General features: G+C 50.9%; 1 protein-coding gene across 5 annotated transcripts in view; it reads right to left on the bottom strand.

The window, feature by feature from the left end:
* Positions 1-18,281, bottom strand: part of MICAL2 (microtubule associated monooxygenase, calponin and LIM domain containing 2) — a 199,070-nt gene that overhangs the window by 115,392 nt on the left and 65,397 nt on the right. For all 5 annotated transcript variants that reach the window (XM_036258877.1, XM_036258873.1, XM_036258874.1 and 2 more), the window contains exon 4: positions 243-450. In XM_036258877.1, coding sequence (XP_036114770.1) covers positions 243-450 — 208 coding nt within the window. The remainder of the gene's footprint in view (positions 1-242; positions 451-18,281) is intronic.

The raw sequence follows: 18,281 nt of genomic DNA, 5'->3' as shown, positions 1-18,281 counted from the left end.
TGCCACTGACCTTGACCTCACGGTGCTTACAGCCTACTAGGGCCTAGCACAGGGCACTGCACAGGGCACGGCACAGGCCTGGCGCAAGGCACACAGCAGCCTCTTCACTAATATCTGCCACTTGGATGTGTGGAGCCCTCAGGGACTTTCAAGATGGAACATTCCAGGGACTCCTCAAGGTAGGGAGATGAGTCCCAAGGTCAGCCCCTCCCCTCAGGGCTGCCACCATTGGCTCCACTCACTGATGTGGTCGATGGAGCCGGCACAGAACTTCCCGTAGAACTTCTTGGCTCCCAGGCCCCGCAGGTCGTGGATGGTGAAAGGCCACAGGTGCAGCACGTTGTTCCGGGAGAAGGTGTCCCTCTTCTCCACCACGACCACTTTGGCCCCTAGGTAGGCAAGTTCAATGGCAGTACGCAAACCACATGGTCCTCCTCCAACGATGAGACACTGCAGAGGTGAGGGAGGGAGACAGAGAGAGAGAGAGAGAGAGAGAGAGAGAGAGAGAGAGAGAGAGAGAGAGAGATTCAGTGATTCTAGCACTGTAGACAGAAACCCACATTAAGCAGCAAACTCCCATCCACCCAAATCAACCAGCAGGTGCAAATCGAGCACCTGTTAGGACGTGCCATTCATCCAGCCAGTGTTCATCACCTGTGGCATATTGTGCACCAGGCACTGTGCCAAGCCCTGTGAGGAATGCAGAGGGAAAGGGACTTGGGGGAGGCACAGACAGACAGATATACTTGAGGTTCAGAGCAGACTAAACCGGGCTTACATCCCAGCTCTGGCGTTTGATCTCTTAGTTTCCTCATCTGTGAAATGGGTCTGCTACCCTTTCCTTATAGGGTTATTAAAAATAAGATTGCTTTTAAAAAGCTTATGGTGCATCTTTGTGACCTCGATTAGGCAATCATTTCTTAGCTGTGATACCAAAAGCACAAGCAAAAAGAAGAAAGAGGTAAATAGGACTTAATCAAAATTAGAAACTTTTATGCTTTAAAGGGTACCATCAAGAAAGTGAAAAGACAACCCACAGATGGGAAAAAATATCTGCAAATCATATATCTGATATGAAATTATTATTATAAAGAATTTTACAACTCAACCATAAAGAGATAAATAACCCAATGAATGAATGGGAGGATGATCTGAATAGATACTTTTTTTTTTATCTCTCACCCGAGGACATTTTTTCATTTTTTGTTCAGATAGAGTGGGAGGGAGAGAGAGAGAGAGAAACATCGACGTGAAAGGTACACATCACCACCCACACGACCCAACCAGGGCTGGGGACAAACTGCAACCAAGGTACATGCCCTTAGCGGGAACCAAACCCGGGTTTCTCAGGACCACAGGCCAACACTCTAACCACTGAGCCAAACCAGTCAGAGCTGAATAGACATTCTTTAAAGAAGATATATAAATGGCTGGTAAGTACATGAAAAGATGCTCAACATCATCAGTTATCAAGGAAATGCAAATCAAAGCCCCAGTGAGATATCCCTTTATACCCACGAGGATGGCTTAATCAAGAAGACAGGAAAGCTCTGGCTGGTATGGCCCAGCGGTTAGGGTGTTGGCCCTTGGACCAGAGTCATGGGTTCAATTCTGGTCAAGGGCACGTACTTTGGTTGTGGTTTGTCCCTGGCCCTGGTGGAGGTTGTGCAGGAGGCAACCAATCAATGTGTCTCTCTCACATCAATGTTTCTCTCTCTCTCCTTCCCTCCTGCTCTGTCTGAAGACAAATAGAAAAAATATCCTCAAGTGAGGATTAAAGAAAAAAAAAGAACTTATATGCATGTATGCATGAACAATGGACATGGACAACAAAGCTGGGGACAGGGCGGGGAGGGGGGCGGAGAAGGGAATCAGTGGGGGAAAAGGGAGAAACATCTGTAACAAAAATAAATTAATTAGTTAAAAATAAAATAAAATTTAATTTAATTTAATTTTTTTTAAAAAGGAAGACAATAGGAAAACCTGTGTTGGTGCGGATGTGGAGAAACTGGAACCCTCACTCACTGCTGGTGGGGACAAAAAGGGTGCAGAGGCTCTGAAACAGTGGCCATTGCTCAGAAAGTTAAACACAGAGCTGCTATAGGACCCCCAGCTCTGCTTCTAGGTTATACCAAAGAGAAATGAAAACTTGTGTCCACACAAAAACTTATACACCAATGTTCATAGCAACATTAGTCACAACCGCCCAAAACCACCCAAGTGTCCATTAACTGATGCATAAACGAAATGAGGGATATCCTCACAACAGAATATTATTCATCTATAAAAAGGAATGAAGTGCTGATCTATAGATGAACCTTGAAAACATTACGTGAAGAGAAAAACCAGACTCGCAAGGACACCTACTGTAAGACTGTATTTATATAAAATGTCCAGAAGAGCCAAATCAGTGGGAACAGAAAGTAGATGGGTTGTTGCAAGGGAATGCTGGGGCAGGGGGTGGGGGGGGGGGGGGGGACGACAGCTGCTGGTGGGTTTCTTTTCATGGGGATAAAACATTCTAGAATTAGATAGTGGTGGTGGTTTCACATTTGTGAATATACTGAAACCACTGAATGGTATACTTTAAAAGGTGTTACAGCATGTGAATTATATCTTAGTACAATAATTATATGATAAAAAAGCATATGGTATCAAGTTTAACACACTCTAGTACAGATGTTGCTATTCCCATTGCTGAGACCCAGCCCTAGGAACTCTCAGTCTAGGTGAATTCAGACTTGTGAAACCACCAACCACCCCGAGTGGCTAGCTATTTGGAGCCAGAGGGGAAAACGAATCCAACTTGGTGAGCTGGAGAAGACTTCACAGAGAAGGTCTTTAAAAATGATCATCACTACCACTATCATCTCCTCCTCTCCTTCCTCTTCCTCCTCCATTATCATCATCATCACCACCACCACAGTCTACATTTGTTGAGCATTTACTGTGTGCCCGACGCTGGTTTAAGTGCTTCATGTGTTTTCATTCTCAATCCTTACAACAGATCTACGGGATCTATTATTATTATTTTATTGTTGTTAATCCTCACCCAAGGATATTTTCCCATTGATTTTTATTTTAGATAGAATAGAAGGGGGAGGGGGTGTGAGAGAGAGAAAGAGAGAGAGAAACATCGCAGTGAGAGAGACACATTGATTGGTTGTCTCCTGCCCAACCCCAAAGGGGGCTAGGGATTGAACCTTCAACCGAGATACATGCCCTTGACAAGGAATCAAACCCATGACCCTTTGGTCCACAGGCCAATGCTCTAACCACTGAAAACGCCAGCCAGGGCTAAGAGAAACTATTATTATCTCCATTTCACAGATAGAAGAACTGAGGCACAAAGCAACTAAGTATTTGGCCCATGGTTTCACAGGTTAAAAGGGGCAGTGGCTGGATCCAAACCCAGGTGGTCTCAATCCAGAGCCCACCGTGCTGTACTGAGTCCGGTTTGCCAGGAATACAAAGAAGAAAGAACATTTCAGGAGAGGGGTGGCCCATCAAAGGATGGAGAGAAAGATACTTGGGGGAAAGGAGGAGACGGAGAAAAAGAGATGAGTTTGTCTGACTGGCGTGGGAGCGTGGCCTTGGTTCACAGTGGGCAGAGGTAACACGCAGCATTCTGTGCCTACTACGTCCCAGGCAAGGTCTTAATGGACACCGGGATGTTGAAGAAGACTTCCCCAAGGAAGATACAGCCATTTGGAGAGAAGGGAAGACACATAATGACCTGGCTAGACATAAGGGGCAAAAGCCCTTTATTCAAACCAAATCTTAGCAGCAGCTGCAATACTGTTAAAAACGAAACAAAACAAAACAGCAGAGAAGGGCAGCATTCTGGCAGAGCGACTCAGACACCCCCACACAGCACCCTGCCCTACTCCCAGGCAGCCCTGAGACAACTTCCCCAGAGTTCACCCGGGGCGTCTCAGTAACTAAGGGCACCCCAGCAAGGCAAGGAGGTCTGCACCCGCTCCCCGCTGCTCCTCACTGCAGAGGCATCCGGAAACTTCCCTCCTGCCCGAGATCAAACCTTATCTTACAAAAATACATTCCCCTTCCCTGAGCAAATATTCCATCATCCAGTTATCACTCATCTGGGGCCTGCGTGGTCCCAAAGGGGAAGCGCAAACAAGCCTATCAAAGCTCCCACACCACAATCAGTGTGGCTCACTGGCTGGAACCTTCAGAGCGTTTGTGGAAGCCCCATCTGGGGAAATGAAGTCACCGCTGAGATACAACTCACTCCAGAGACGTCAGGAGTGGGTGTGCAAATGAGTCCCTGGCTCCCTCCTGGTGGGAGCCATCTGGGGAGAACGCGCTCCCGCCAGCCCAGCTCCAGGTGGCATCTCCGGCTCGGCGTGGACATAGCCAGACCATGACAGGCATTTCAGAGCAAGACTCCAAACCCCAAGGCCTGTGACGTTGGCTTTGAGGTTACGTTTGAATGCACTGCATTTCTTTGCAGTTAGTGCATCTTTCCTGCTTGCCGAGTTCTGTCACTCCGGGGCCAGAGAAGGAGACGGGGCGGGAGGATGTGGGGTGAGGAAGGGCAGGAGAGAAGGGGGGAGCCCTCCTGCATCCTCTGTCCAGCAGGCCTGACCTAGAACTGCTCCGAGGACAGGGCAGGACGTCCCCTCCCACCCACTGGAGGGCTGCTGTGTGTGTTTTGTGCAAACGGTAGCTGGTGTTGTGTTGCTGACCCCACCCTCCACCACTGGACCTGAAATAGCATCCGGTAGGGCTCAGCCTTCCCACCACCCTGGGCCCCAGCCTCTACTCCAGGCCTGAAATTTCAGAGACGCCACTCATACCATCAGCTAAAGTCAAAGTAAATACCGATGGGCCTGATTGTATAAAGGGAGAAAATTTGGTGCAGATGTTATCAAGACAGGAGAGAAGGCTTGTTGGCAGGGGTCAGACCAGCTCCTCTCAGAACATGCTGGCGATGATTCACATGGGAACTCGGAGCTCTGACACGAGGCCAAATACCATGGCTGCTGCACGCCTGGGCAGAGGAGCCGGGGAGACGAGGGCATCCCCGGTGTGCCTGGTGTGCCCCGACGTTGGGCACGGCGTAAACACCGTGGATGCCAAGTTGTGATAACTCAATTCCAAGGAGCTGTCCACCTTTCCCAGGCCCAGCCGGGCTATGCCTGCTGAGGATTACTGTCTGGAAAGAAAACTCTTCATTAAAACTCAACCCCAGGGCCTTTTTCCTCGAGCCCCAAACTAGGCTGTCCCTTCCTCCCACCAGCTCTGTCCCTAGTGCTACCGCAGAAGTAAGCTGCCCATATTATAATTTTCTGCATCTGATTCCCAGGTCAGTGTGAGTGTCCTCTGTCTGCTCAGAGCCCAGCACAGAGCCTGGGACACCGGAGCCTCAATAAACACTTGATGGATGAATGACCTTCCCACACCCTCGCCACCCACCAGTCCTGGCTCTCCGTCCCTAACCGGGATGCTCGGTTCACCAGCCAGGGTTTAGATCTGCAGCTCCCCACCCAGGCTGGGGGAGTGGGGTCTGCCAAGGCCACCAGCATCACAGACGTCAGCAGATCTATGTGCTCAGATGACATAAATTTATTGGCCAACAGGGAACGAGCAGATCCAACACCAGCAGGAAGTCCATTGTATAGATAAGCTTGGCAGTGCTCGGGCCTCCACGTTCCCAGAGACAGACAAACACCACATGGAAAAATCCACTTTCTATTATCAAGGGGCGGGAAGAGGGGACGAGGGGACTGGCCCGCAGTCAAGGCCCAGGGCTGGGGTGGCCCCAGCTCACACAGAGGCCTGTGCCACCCCAGAGGAGCCCCGCAAGCCCTGCCCACTTCTTGGTAGCACTGCACGTCTCTCGGCCATCAGTGGGTGCGTGCGCTGGGACCGCGCCAGGAATGCAAGCAGGGTCCAGTCCCCGAGGGAGTCACCGGGAACCAGGGCTAAGCCAGGAGTTCGCTAACTACCTGTCTGGAGACTTGATTTCTGTCTCTGAATTCCACCTCTGGTTTCCTTGGGGGCTCTGTGTGCGGGCACCCAGGAAGACGAGGGCTGCAGGCACTAGCTGGCGTCCCCGGCTCTGCACCTCACTGAGGAGGAGGACTACAGTGTCTGAGCTGTACTGCACCTGCCCAGCTCTTTCCACGTGCAGGTACAGTCGTAATCCCTTTATGCACTTCGCCTTCCCAGCTCCCTGTGAAATGGCACAGTCATCTTCACTTCGAAAATGAGAAAACCAGGCATGGACAAGTCAGGCAACTTGCTCCAGGTACCCTATTCATCCCCACTTTTGAGCTAAGAAGCAGAGACAAAAGAGGGTCAGAAACTTCTCCAAGATCATATAAGCAGTGAGTGGTCAAGTTTGGATTCCCACCCAGGCAGGGTGGGTCCAAGGCCTGTGCTCGAAACTGCTTGTCTGATAGCAAAGCCTGACCTCGGGCATGTGGTGAATGAAGTGAGGCCATTTTTTTATTCCTCTTCCGTCCGCCCCGAGTGCAGAGCAGTCTCCCAGATGGGGCAGGGCCCAGGCTGCGTGCAGGGGCCTCACATGAAAGTCTAAGCTCGCACCTGCATCCGGGCTGAGCTTTGTCCGCTTCCCTGGGGTGGAAGTTCACGGGCCGGATGGCGCTGGAGCCCATGTAAGTCCTGGGACTCCACTCCAGCAGGTGCCACAGCAGTAGTGACTCTGGGCAGGGACAGTGCAAGCCCTCTCCAGCGCCCGGGCGGCCAGGCAAGCCAAGCAACACAAGGTCATGCATGGTGCCGTCTCCCTGGGAGCAGGGGCCCTCACAGCGTGCTGACCCACAGGCCATCTCCCTGGGCATCGCTCTGGTCCCAGGGACGTGCCACCACACTTCCTGGTGTGGTTTCCAGCCTCGCTGGCTTTCAGGATCAGCCGCTTATCTAAACCCAGGCCGGAAAGCCCTGACTTTCACTGGGCTACCATGAGGAAAAACAGTTCACCGCAGAATCACAGGACTGAGAGTTTTCAAGTCCAAGGGTCCACCCACATGCTATCATGGGGGACTTGCACCGGGGACCTGGCCTCACAGCCCTGCCCTGCAGGATGGTGCAAAGGGGCGTTCGAGAAAGAGGCAGTCACCTAAGTTTCTAGCCATGGAGGAGTCTCTGCAAGGGCTGGCCAGGCTAGGACTCTTCGTGGTGACTTCAAGGGCCATTCTGGGCAGAAAGTGACATCTCATCTGATTTGACATGTTTGCCCCAGTCCAACCCCCCGTATCTCAGTCACACCCAGTTATTCCTGAGTGACAATTACACACCACTTACTAACCTCAGAAATTCACAGAAAGGAAATGGAAAAAGATAATCCTGTTCTCCCTGCCTGCTCTCAAATACTCCTTCTCTGAGAAACATTCTCCTCTGATCTGAGCTGGTTCCCTTCGCTCATGAGCAACTGTCACCAGTGACCACAGGATCTGCGTTTTCAAGGACAGTCTTATTTGCAAATACGCTACCCCTTGGCCTTAAGTAAACCCATATTAGCCCCCTCGTTTGGAACTTACAAAGACAACCATCAAGGCTCTGCAACTGCCTTTGGGTGCTGCTCATACCTCTCAGCATCTCCCCACCTATGGCACGGGTTCCCAGAAGCCAGTGTGGGTGCTGCCCCCAGACCAGCCCCGAGCCAGGGGAGAGACGATGAGTCCTTTCACTTCAGATGTTAGAGTGCGCCCTCGACAGTGCCAATGCCATCCCTCCTTTGGCGGTGCCTGTGCCTCCCTCCCGGGAAGAGCAATAGTAGTAACAGTATGCATAGTAGAAATCAGACCACCCGACTGCCTCCTTGTGATGTGCAAAGCACTGGATAAGAAATGCATCTTGTTTCATTCCTAAAACAACCCTGACTTAGGCAGACTCGTCACCATTTGGGAGATGAGAAACCTGGAGTTTGGGAGGTGAAATGACTCCGACCATGGTCACAGATCTAGGGTGAGACCCTAACCTCTGATCCCAGAGTCCATGCTGGAGATCCCAATCCTATATCCATTCCTCCAGGTTTCCGTGAGACAGACACACACACACACACACACACACACACACACACATTTTTTTCTTTATTGATTTTAGAGAGAGAGGAAGGAAGAGGAAGAGAGATAGAAACATCGATGAGAGAGAACATTGATTAGCCGCCTCTTGCATGCCCCCCACTGGGGATTTGGCCCACAACCTGGGCATGTGTCCTGACCAGGAATTGAACCAGCGACCTCTTGGTGCATGGGTCGATGCTCAACCACTGAGCCACACCGGCTGGGCAGGGACATTATATATTAACATGCTCCCGTCTCGATTAAGATGTTAAGGACCGCGAGACCACGTTGTGGGATTGTAGTGGACACAGGAGAAGCCTTGTGTTCCCAAAGCTCGGGACACCATCCCTCTGGGACTAAGGAAGAAAAACAGAGACAATGAACGCTGTATTGTTTGGAACTACCTAGGACTACTGCAGGAATCTACTGGAGGAACAGGTTGGTGACTTTGGTCAAGAAAGTGTCCCTCCAGGAGACGGGCCATGAGTGGAGGATTGAAGCTGGGGATTTGGAGAGGCAGAGGAAATGCATGCTGCGGCCCAGGCGGAGGAGGGGGGTGGCGTGGAGGGAGTGGGGAGCCCTGCTGAGCTGAGGGGAGCATGGTGCTGAGCACTGGTGGGGAGGGCGAAACCAGGCAACAGAGGGAGAGGAGCTGGATCATGGAGGGGCGGGGATGTCAGAATGAAGAGTCTGGACTTCTTCCCCCTTTTGGCTGCTGTGGGTTTGGAGAATGAAGCTGTTAGTTTAGGACAGCTGGTTCCGGAGCAATAACAAAGATGACAGGAGAGAGAAGAGACACTAGAGGTGACGAAACCAGTCCCCGAAGCACCTGGAACAGTCATCTACTCTCTTGCATCCCCTCCTCTGCATGACCACAGATATCAGGTGCCTTTCTAGTCCCCCCCTTCTTGACCTCTACCCTGGAAGTGCCTGGGGCTCCCTCTCAGTCTCTTCCCCTCTTGACCTTTATTTTACCTCATTTACTCCCATGGCTTTGAAGGTCATCTGCACGCTGATAATCCCAGCCCCCAAACTCCCAGACTTACAACAGCAGCTCACTGATGGTCCCAGCAGCTCTAACACGCACTCACATGTAAGCGCCACAACCACACTTCGATCACCCCACCCCCAACACCCTGCCCCTCTCCCCGTCATGGCCATCTTGTAACCGTACATCTACTTTCCACTTTCCCCGCCCCTTGGGCCGAGAATCTGGAATCAACGTTGATTCCTTTCCTCCCACATCGTAACCAACCCACCAACAAATTCTGTGGGATCCTGAATCCAACCAGCTTCATGTCCTCCATGCTGACCCTCTATCCAAGGTATGCCATGCATCTCCTGCCCTGATATGAGGCTCCTACCTGGTCTCTCTGCTTCCACCCTTGTCCCCTTGCAGTCCCCACGACAACCAGAGGGTCTAAAGACAGATCATGTCACTCCCATGGCACATGGAACTCAAAACTCAGACCTTATCTGGCCTTGAGACCCTCCATGACCTTGCCCTCAATTTCCCTCTGTTTTCAGCTCCTACCACGCCCCACCCTCTCTGCACTCCAGCCCAGTGTCCTCACCAAGAACACGCAGGGCCTTCCACTTGCTTTTCCCTCTGTCTGAAACATTCTTCCCCTAAATATATATATTCAAACACAAAATAAATCTATTGCAAAACAATATACAGGCTCAGTTCTATATTTCTTCATATTAACAACCAGTGACAATAACATTTTAAAGGTTTATAAATATTTCTAGCATCTACTTGCATATTTTTTCATTGTGGCCTTCTTCTCCACCCCCTCCCCCCCCTTTTCAATCTAGTAGTTTTACAATATTTCCCCCAATATTTTATTATGAAATTTTTCAAATATTATACAGAAAACTTAAAAGAATCATAGTGAACACCCAAACATACCCGCCACCTAGATTCTATAACTAGACTTTACTCTTCTTGCTTTGTCGTATATTTGTTCATCCACCCAGCCCTCCACCCATTCCTCGGTTTATCTAATTTTTTGGTGCATTTCAAGTAAATTGTAAAATCAGTACATTTCTTCTGAAACACTTCAGGATGAACCCGAGTTCCATCTTGGTTCAAGTTATTTTTAAGGTAAAATGGGTGTACGATGAATGCACGTATCTTAAACATACCCTTTGGTGTGACAATCTACAATATATTTTGCTTCTTAAAGCATTCGTTTTCCTCCCTGTTGGTGCTCCTTCTCCCAGTCGACCTGCGGGTTCTCGCCCTCTGGACTCTGGCTGGCATCTTGGTGCACTGTTGTCAGTGCGGAGCTTCAGGTCAAGGGGACGGGAGGGGCTGGGGCCGACCAGCCAGCCGCCCCACCTCTCTCCCTCCCTTTGGGAGAGCAGAAGCCGCATGCCTCTCCAGGACCCCAAAGAAGGGTGTGGAGAACTCACATTCCTGTAGGGGGAACAGGGGAAAGTGCCTCCTGAGAGGGGCTGAGTCCAGACAGACTCAGAGTTCAAAGCTCTGGGGCCAGTTATAATCCGTATGTGGGGAAAAGTAGAGCTAAGATGCACAGACAATCTCGCATCTAGAAATACACACACTAGTTCATTTGTATCACATCCTCTTTTCCTCTTTGGTCACTTAGCAAGCTTTCGCTTTTATAAACTGAGTGCAGTCATGTAGGGGGCCCCACACTACAGTGACAATGGCCAGCTCTCCGTCCTTTGTCCGCAGAAACCCACAGCCATCATGCCGTGTTCACAGCTCCGTTAGAGACAGCGGCAGGAATCAAACCCTGGCGCCTGGCTCCAGAGACCATGCTATAATCGCTGAGCCAGAGAGACCCCTGCAGGTACTCATGCAGAGGGAGATGGTCGACCGAGACCCCACCCAGCTCTCCACTGATCAGTGAATTTAAATTATTTTTCAAGTCTGTCTAGCTGACTTCCTGTGACCTCCTCAAAAGTAAAGGCATGTTTGGCTCGCCGCTGCATCCCACACAACTAGCCTGGCATGGGTTCGTACTCAGGGATAATTAGAAAGAAGAGGCAAGAGTACTTGGTAGGCCCTGGGTGGGCCAGCACCTTTGGGGCCAACCTGTTGCAGTGGTTGTGAGAGCAGCAGGTAGTGACAGGATCCAGGAGGAAAACTACAGCAATGGCAAGAGGCCCCTCCCCCGCCAGGACCTAATGACTTCTGGAAGGGGCCAACATCATGGGTGAGCTAATCCAAGGATAAAGGCAGAATGCATGCTGAGCATTCTGTCCCAACCCAGAGAGCCCAACCAGGGCCGCCACCAGCAGCCGTGGATCTACCCAACGACAAACTTTCCCATTCAACAGGTGCCATGAGTGAGGTCAGGAGAAGCCTCCGCTGAGCATCGCACACATGCCCACCCTGCAGCAGACACTCTGAGGACATGGACTCGGGTCCACGGTGCAAGGGGCGTGGCCGTTCCCCGTTCACAGTTGAGACACAGACTGGAGGAGACATGACTTAACAGAGCTGGTACTTGTCAAGCTCCGACTCTGTGTCAGGCACTGAGCTAAGTGTTTCAACTGTACTGATTCATTCAAGCCTCACAGCACCCCAGGATCAGGAACCAAGGCACAGAATGGTTAGGCAGAGGAGGAGGAAAGGGCGTTTGGATCCAGGCACCTAGCACCAAAGCACAGGCTCCGATCGGCCACGTTCCACTTGCCTGAGATGACACGGCTAATAAAGGGCCGGGCCAGCAGTCGCTCCCAGGTTCTGTGACTCCGGCAGCCAGCTCTTCTGTTGCCCTCTGTGCCACCTTTCTCCCGACTGTTAGGGCCTAGCTGGACCCTTTTCTCTCCCTCGTGGGGACTGTGACTCCTGTCCTGGCGCCACCTCATCCCATAACCACCCACGGCCACAGGCAAGGCTGCCCTCGTCCTGGGCTGGCCTTCACAGAAAGGCCGCTGCGGGCCTAGTGACGGATCTGGATGAGAAAAGGCCAGACATTCCTTCCACGTTCACTGACTCCTATTGCTCTGAGGTCAGCAAAGGGGAGACTATTTACCTGAGCCCAGCAGCTGTTCCTGTGGCCAGCCCAGAGCTGGACCGAGGGCCCAAGGAGCAGAGACATGCTGCCACTCCTCAGCTGTGTCTGGACCACCTTGCCAAGAGCCCTGGAGTGCTCCCCAAGGAGGAGGTGGCAGATAAGAACGCACTCTAAGAATGCATTGTGGGAACATGCTGGCCTCCTTCATCTTCTCCTTGCATAGGGTCTCTGGCCCCACAGGGAGCTGCTGACTGACTACGGCGTAGGACCCTAAGCATGGCTGACCTCAGGCGTGCAGACAGGTAAGGTACAGCAGCCCTCGGCGGAACAGCACTGAGGACGGTACACGTGGCGGTGAGGTGAGGGGTCGGAAGCCGGCGGGCCACTCACCAGCTGCGGGACTGGGCACAGACGCCCAGTGCACTCAAGTTACTTGACCTCACTTTCCCCAACCATAAAAGAGGAATATGTGTGGTTCTTACCAACTAGGGTTGCTATGGAGATGGCATCAATAAACTGCAGAACTGTTCACCAAAGAGCCTAGAATAACACATGGCGAGCACTCAGTAAGTGGTAGCAATGATCGGCACCACCGCCGCCTCCTCCCTGCTTCCTGAGGAGTCCTGGAGGTGAATCCAGCATTTGACACCTGAGAGCTCATGGTCCAACCCATCCAGGCACACGGGTGCTGTGATCCCACCAGTTCAAAGGCTGTGGTTTGCGTTCCTTGGGGTAGATGTACTACTTTTATCAGGGCAGCTTCAGTCATGGTGGAGGCTCAACAGGAGCCTGGGCCCCAGGAGGCTGTGGGCTGCTGTCCCCTGCACTAGCCCTGTGCCCCTGAGCTCACAGGGACATGTGCTGTCTGACCTAGAAGGGACGTTAGAACAGGGCCTAGCACGCTTTTTTCTGTAAAAAGTCAGTAAATATTTCAGACTTTTTGCCAACTACTGTCTTAGATCATCCTGTCTGACACTTCCTTCCTTGTAACTTCTGCCCTTAATGGTCCAGGAAGGTACTCCTGGGAGCAGAGATGCCATTTTCAATATCTCCCAGTCGGATGATCTCCGTTCTTGCTGCCTGGGACATACTTTCCGCGGACCTCTGCACTGGACCCTTCACCACTCAGGTCTCAGCTCAAACATCACATTACTCAGGGGCACTTCCCAACCCCCCATTTGCTCTTTCACATCCCCCGTTCATTTTCTACACAGCGCTTATTGCAACCGTAAATCTGTTTTATCCGTTCACTGGTTCACTGTGTGTCTCTCCCCTTGGAACGTGAGTTCCACCAAGGAGGGACCTTGCCTCCCTTATCCATGCTGTATCCCCAGGGGCCAGCATAGTCCCTGACCCACAGGAGGTGTGCTGCCAAATAAATAAATGAATTCAATCAAGTCCTACCTCTAAACCCAAATCAGGATGCATTCAGAGGCGAACTGAAATAGCACAGCCAGTATTTACTGGGATGCGCTACCTTGGGGTTTTACACGTAGTATCGTATTAAATGAGACAAAAAGTAACTTATGAGATAGGGACTCTTTTATCTCCCTATTTCTGACAAGGACACTGAAGTGAAGGTCCCACTGTCCAACGACTGTTGTCTGGTGAGAAGCAGAGCTAAATTTCCCACCCAGATCTGCCCAACTCTGGGCCCCAAGCTATTAACCACTACTCTTACTTGGCATTATATCAATTTAGCGTGAACACAGATTATCTGTGGCAGATCAGCCACGCTGAAGGGCAGTGAAGCGCCTATGTATTTGTGAAAAGTGGGGGGAAGACATTATCTAATATACAGGGGTGGGCGAAAATTACCAGCCAACATTACCTAAAAGATAAATCATAAGTAAGGAATATGAAATAGTAACAATAATAATAAGACAAATAATACAACTCAATAACCTAATAAATAACACAAGAATAAACTGTGTTTTGTGTTCTCACATCTACAAACCTACTTTTGCCCACCCCTGTAGCCAAGCTAGTTTGGTAAACAACTTGTTTTGAAGCCTAGATTTTGGGGGGGAGGAAGGGAATCAAAGTTGCATAAAGGCTGGGGTCTCCTCCTCTTTTACCAGTGACACAGCGAGGCTCAGGTAGAGGACACAACTTCAGACGTCACAAAGCCAGGTAGAGGGGACAGCAAAGCCTCAAGTTTCCCAAGGGCAAGTCCATTTAATCACAGCCCTTGATGCATCTCCTGGGGACGGGATACACATCTGGTACCCAAGCCACGGAAGACAGCTGTATAGGAAAGTGCCAAACCCAGATGTGGACCGCCGCGTGGCTAGTCCCCAGCAGGGGAGCTCTGGGCCTCGAGGAGAGAGGAGGGCAGGAGAAAGTGAGTCCTCTCCAGCCTCTCACATGCCTTCCGGGCCGCGGACCATCTTCCCAGTGCAGTCTCGTTTTGACTCCATTTCAGCTGCTACAAAAGAAGTGAGCCAACTTGCCCACAAGCCCTTGATAACTCCCAAGTGGGTCACCTACTCCATAAAGTGGCTTGTAATTAAAATATTTCTAAACGGGGCCTAGATCACACTTGTCTAGACATCGGGAGACTCCAATCCCACACCACCCTGCCCAGCCGTGATTACAATCTGCCGAAGGACAGGCTGTTTTCTTTATCGGGATCTTCAAGGGCATGTTTCTGGAAAGCCTCTCCTCACGACCTGCTGGGAGCTGCTTGGGAATTCTTTCTGCCTGGGCGGCGTGGGGACCTGCTCTCCCAGGCAGGCCTGGGCCTGCGGCTCACCCCTCAGGCTGCTAGGGGAAGCCCATATATGGAAGGTGGGACTTCCGGGGAGCCAGGTGCTTGCATCAGGCTGTCCCCCTCCAGGCAGAACAAACAAACTGCCGCCCCAGCTCAAGCAAGGGGTGGTGGTGGTGGTAAGGGGGTGAGGGGGGGAAGAGGTAGATGAGGACACGGCTTAAGCCCTGCTGAACTACTAAAAGGAAAAGAAAGCGCCTGGAAACCACTGTCCTACCTCCCTGTAGTACCCAACCCTACCCATGAGCCAAGGAGAAAAGGATATCTATCATTCATTTATCCGTAAAGCACTCAATAAACACCTTTTTTTAAGCGTCATGTTGGGTGCTAGGGAAATAGAAGTCATGTCACGTTTCCTGCCACAGGTACTCCCACTTCAGTAAAAAAAAAAAGACACGGAGGGTTCCTGAGCAAGCGGGAGTTCACCAACCGCACACACAGGGATGGGGGGAGGGGGGCTGGGAGGAAGCCACTCAGGCCGGGTGAAGAGGTCCCACGAGGTGGGAACGGGAAGGACGACGGGACGAGACCCACTTACCCCATACATGGGAAGGGATTGCACATTTGAGTGAGTGGGTAGAAGCAGGAAGTGGAACTGACTCAGATTCTCAGAGCGGTAGGGTGTTGCCACTGTGTATTAAGATCGAAAGTCAGAAAGAAGAATACATTTAGGGAGTGGAAGAGTGAAATTATAAATTTAGTTTTCAACTTCTTGAGTGGCAGATATCAGAGAAAATCCAGAAAGGCATGTAGGAATCCTAATAGTTGATCCAGAGAGCCAGCAGAGTAAAAGATACAGATTTTTAAACAATAATAGTAACTTCTATTTAGCAGAGGTCTACTATATACCAGGTCTACATGTCAATCTCATTTAATCCTAACTAGACACCTAACAGAGTAGGGACTATTATGTCCATTTTACAGATGAGGAAAAAGAGGCTCTGACATGTTAAGTAACCTGCCCATGGTCACAGGTATCTGACTGTGGGCATTCACGATCTTCCCACTGTGCCCGAGGGCCTCCGATTTTGGAGTCATCGCCTATCAGAGAAGACAACCGCGTGCGAAGTGAGAGTGTGCAGCAGAACCCGGCTTCTCGGCTTTGGCACTGTGGACATTTTGGGCCCAGTCACTTTTTGCTGCAGGGGGTCGTCTTGAGAATTGCAGGATGTTTAGCAGCATCTCTGGCCTCCCCTAAATAGTTAATAATACGCCCCCTGTCCTGAGCATAACAATTCAAAAACTCTCTCTAAATATTGCCCCATGTCCCAGAAGGAGAGGGAGGCAAAATTGTCACCGGTTAAGAACCACTACCACAGCCCTGGCCGGTTTGGCTCAGTGGTTAGAGCGTCCACCTGCAGTCCGGAGAGGCCCGGGTTCGGTTCCCGCTAAGGGCGTGTTACTCGGTTGCAGTTTGTCCCTGGCCCTGGTTGGTCGTGCGGGTGGCAGCCACTCGATGTGTCCCTTTCACATCGATGTTTCCCTCTCTCTCTCTTCCTCTCTCTCCCTCCCACTCTGTCTGTACAAAAAATGGAAAAATGTCCTCGTATGAGGATTAAAAAAAAAAAAAAAAAAAGAACCACTACCACAGAAATATAATGGGAGCCACACGTCATTTTAAATTTTCTGGTAACAACATTTTTTTTTTTGAGAAAGTAAAAATAAAACAAACAAAAATAACAACAGGTAAAATTAATTTTAGTAATATATTTAATTCAATATATTCAAATTATTATCATTTTGACATATAATCAATATAAAAAGTATTAATGGGCCATTTTGCAATTGATTGTTCATACTGAGCCTGCAAATTCAGGCACGTATCTTACACTTACAGCACCACTCGGCTTGAACTTGCCACACGTCAAGTGCCCGAGCCGTGTGGCTAGCAGCGCCCATGCTGGACAGCGCGGACGGGGAGGACGGGAGGAGGGCTCACCCACATTGATAAATGGCGGAGCCGAAGGAGCAAAAGGCAACACTGAACAATGGTCAGAGGTGTAACGGACAACTTCTGGGGATGCTGGCAGTTCAAGCTTTTCCTTCGCCTCTGAGGAACGCCCCTCCCCACCAGTAAAGAATGGTATCTGGTACGGAGAGGGGAAACCAGAGAGAGAGAGAGAGAAAGCCCAGGCAGGGCCCCGGGAAGCCCACCCACACAGACAACGGGGAGTTACTGACGCTTTCCCGAAACCAGCCACCAGACTCCAGCAAGGGAGGCAGAGAGGCGAGGAGTTTACAGCTACAGACAACTTATCCACAGTCAGGAAACACCCAGTCACCTCTTCCAGCAGCTGCTGATGCACGGCTGATTCCAGCCCCAGTAACCGCTGCACAAAACCCTCAAAACCACAGCGTCTGAGTCAATCTCAAGTCAGAGGCAGAAAAATCTGGGACCACTCAGCAACAATCAACACACCTTTGGATCGTTGAAATGGAAGGCCCGGGGTCTAGCCACTGTCTGGGCTTCATTTATTCACTCATTCGACCACTGCTACCCTTCGAGGAGCAGTACTCTCCTCAGATGGAGACACAGGACCCCATCTCCAGACAGGGTTAGGGCCAGGATGCATTGCTAAAAAAATTTTTTTAACTTAACTGAAGCATTCAATGCAAAAATAAACCTTAGAGATGGTTCCCCCTGCCCTTGCTTATAAAATTATTTAACTAATCAATGTTTATGTAAGGAACAAGGAACAGAAAACCCTCTAAATGAAAAGCAAACAGCTCCATGGAATGAAAAGGAGGGAGGATGAAGGAAGGCCATGGGCAGAGGCGGCGGCGATGGAGGCGGAAGGAGCAGGGCTCCGGCCTCGGGTGGATTGCAGGAAAGTGCTGTCCGCCTCTGCTCCGCACGCCTGGCCCCCGGCCCCCTCGGGTTCTCTGAGAGGAAACCGCTCGCCACTCAGAGGCTCCCCCGACGAGAGCCAGCACGTGGTAAACCAGGGGCCCCGCCAGGTCGCCTTGAGGGCCACGCTGAGAGGCCCCATGGCCTCGGGGCCTCAGCCTCTCCTGCCAGGTCCCGAAAGAGGCAAATCTCACCCTCTGAAATCGCAGCTTCAGGAGGGAACCTCCCCTTAGTTAATGTCAGGGTTCCCATCACCTGTGTTGGGCACCCCTGAACTGCCCAGCGCCCTGGGGGAGGTGTCAGCTTCCACTCACCACACTCCCACTGAGCACCTGAGTGGAGCAGAGGCACATCCTCTTGCAGCATTTCCCCCAAAGGGATCTGTTATCCTCCAGATGGGTAAACTGAGGCCCAGAGACCAAAAGCCAACCTGTGTTCTTTCTGCTCTGTAACAGGCAAAATGAAGAGGGGTGTGTATGTGCACGTGTGCACGTGTGGTGTGTTCATAACCCGAGAGGGGAAGGTTACCACTATTTATCCACACACACAATGCATGTGAAAGGGCTTTGTAAATTATAAAGCCCTTTTACAAAGGATAGTTGTTATTATTAAAT

The sequence above is a fragment of the Molossus molossus genome, unplaced genomic scaffold (genome assembly GCF_014108415.1).
Source record: "Molossus molossus isolate mMolMol1 unplaced genomic scaffold, mMolMol1.p scaffold_m16_p_13, whole genome shotgun sequence".
NCBI lineage: Eukaryota > Metazoa > Chordata > Mammalia > Chiroptera > Molossidae > Molossus > Molossus molossus.
Note: the sequence above shows the minus strand (reverse complement) of the source record. Positions and strands in the feature narration are given on the sequence as shown.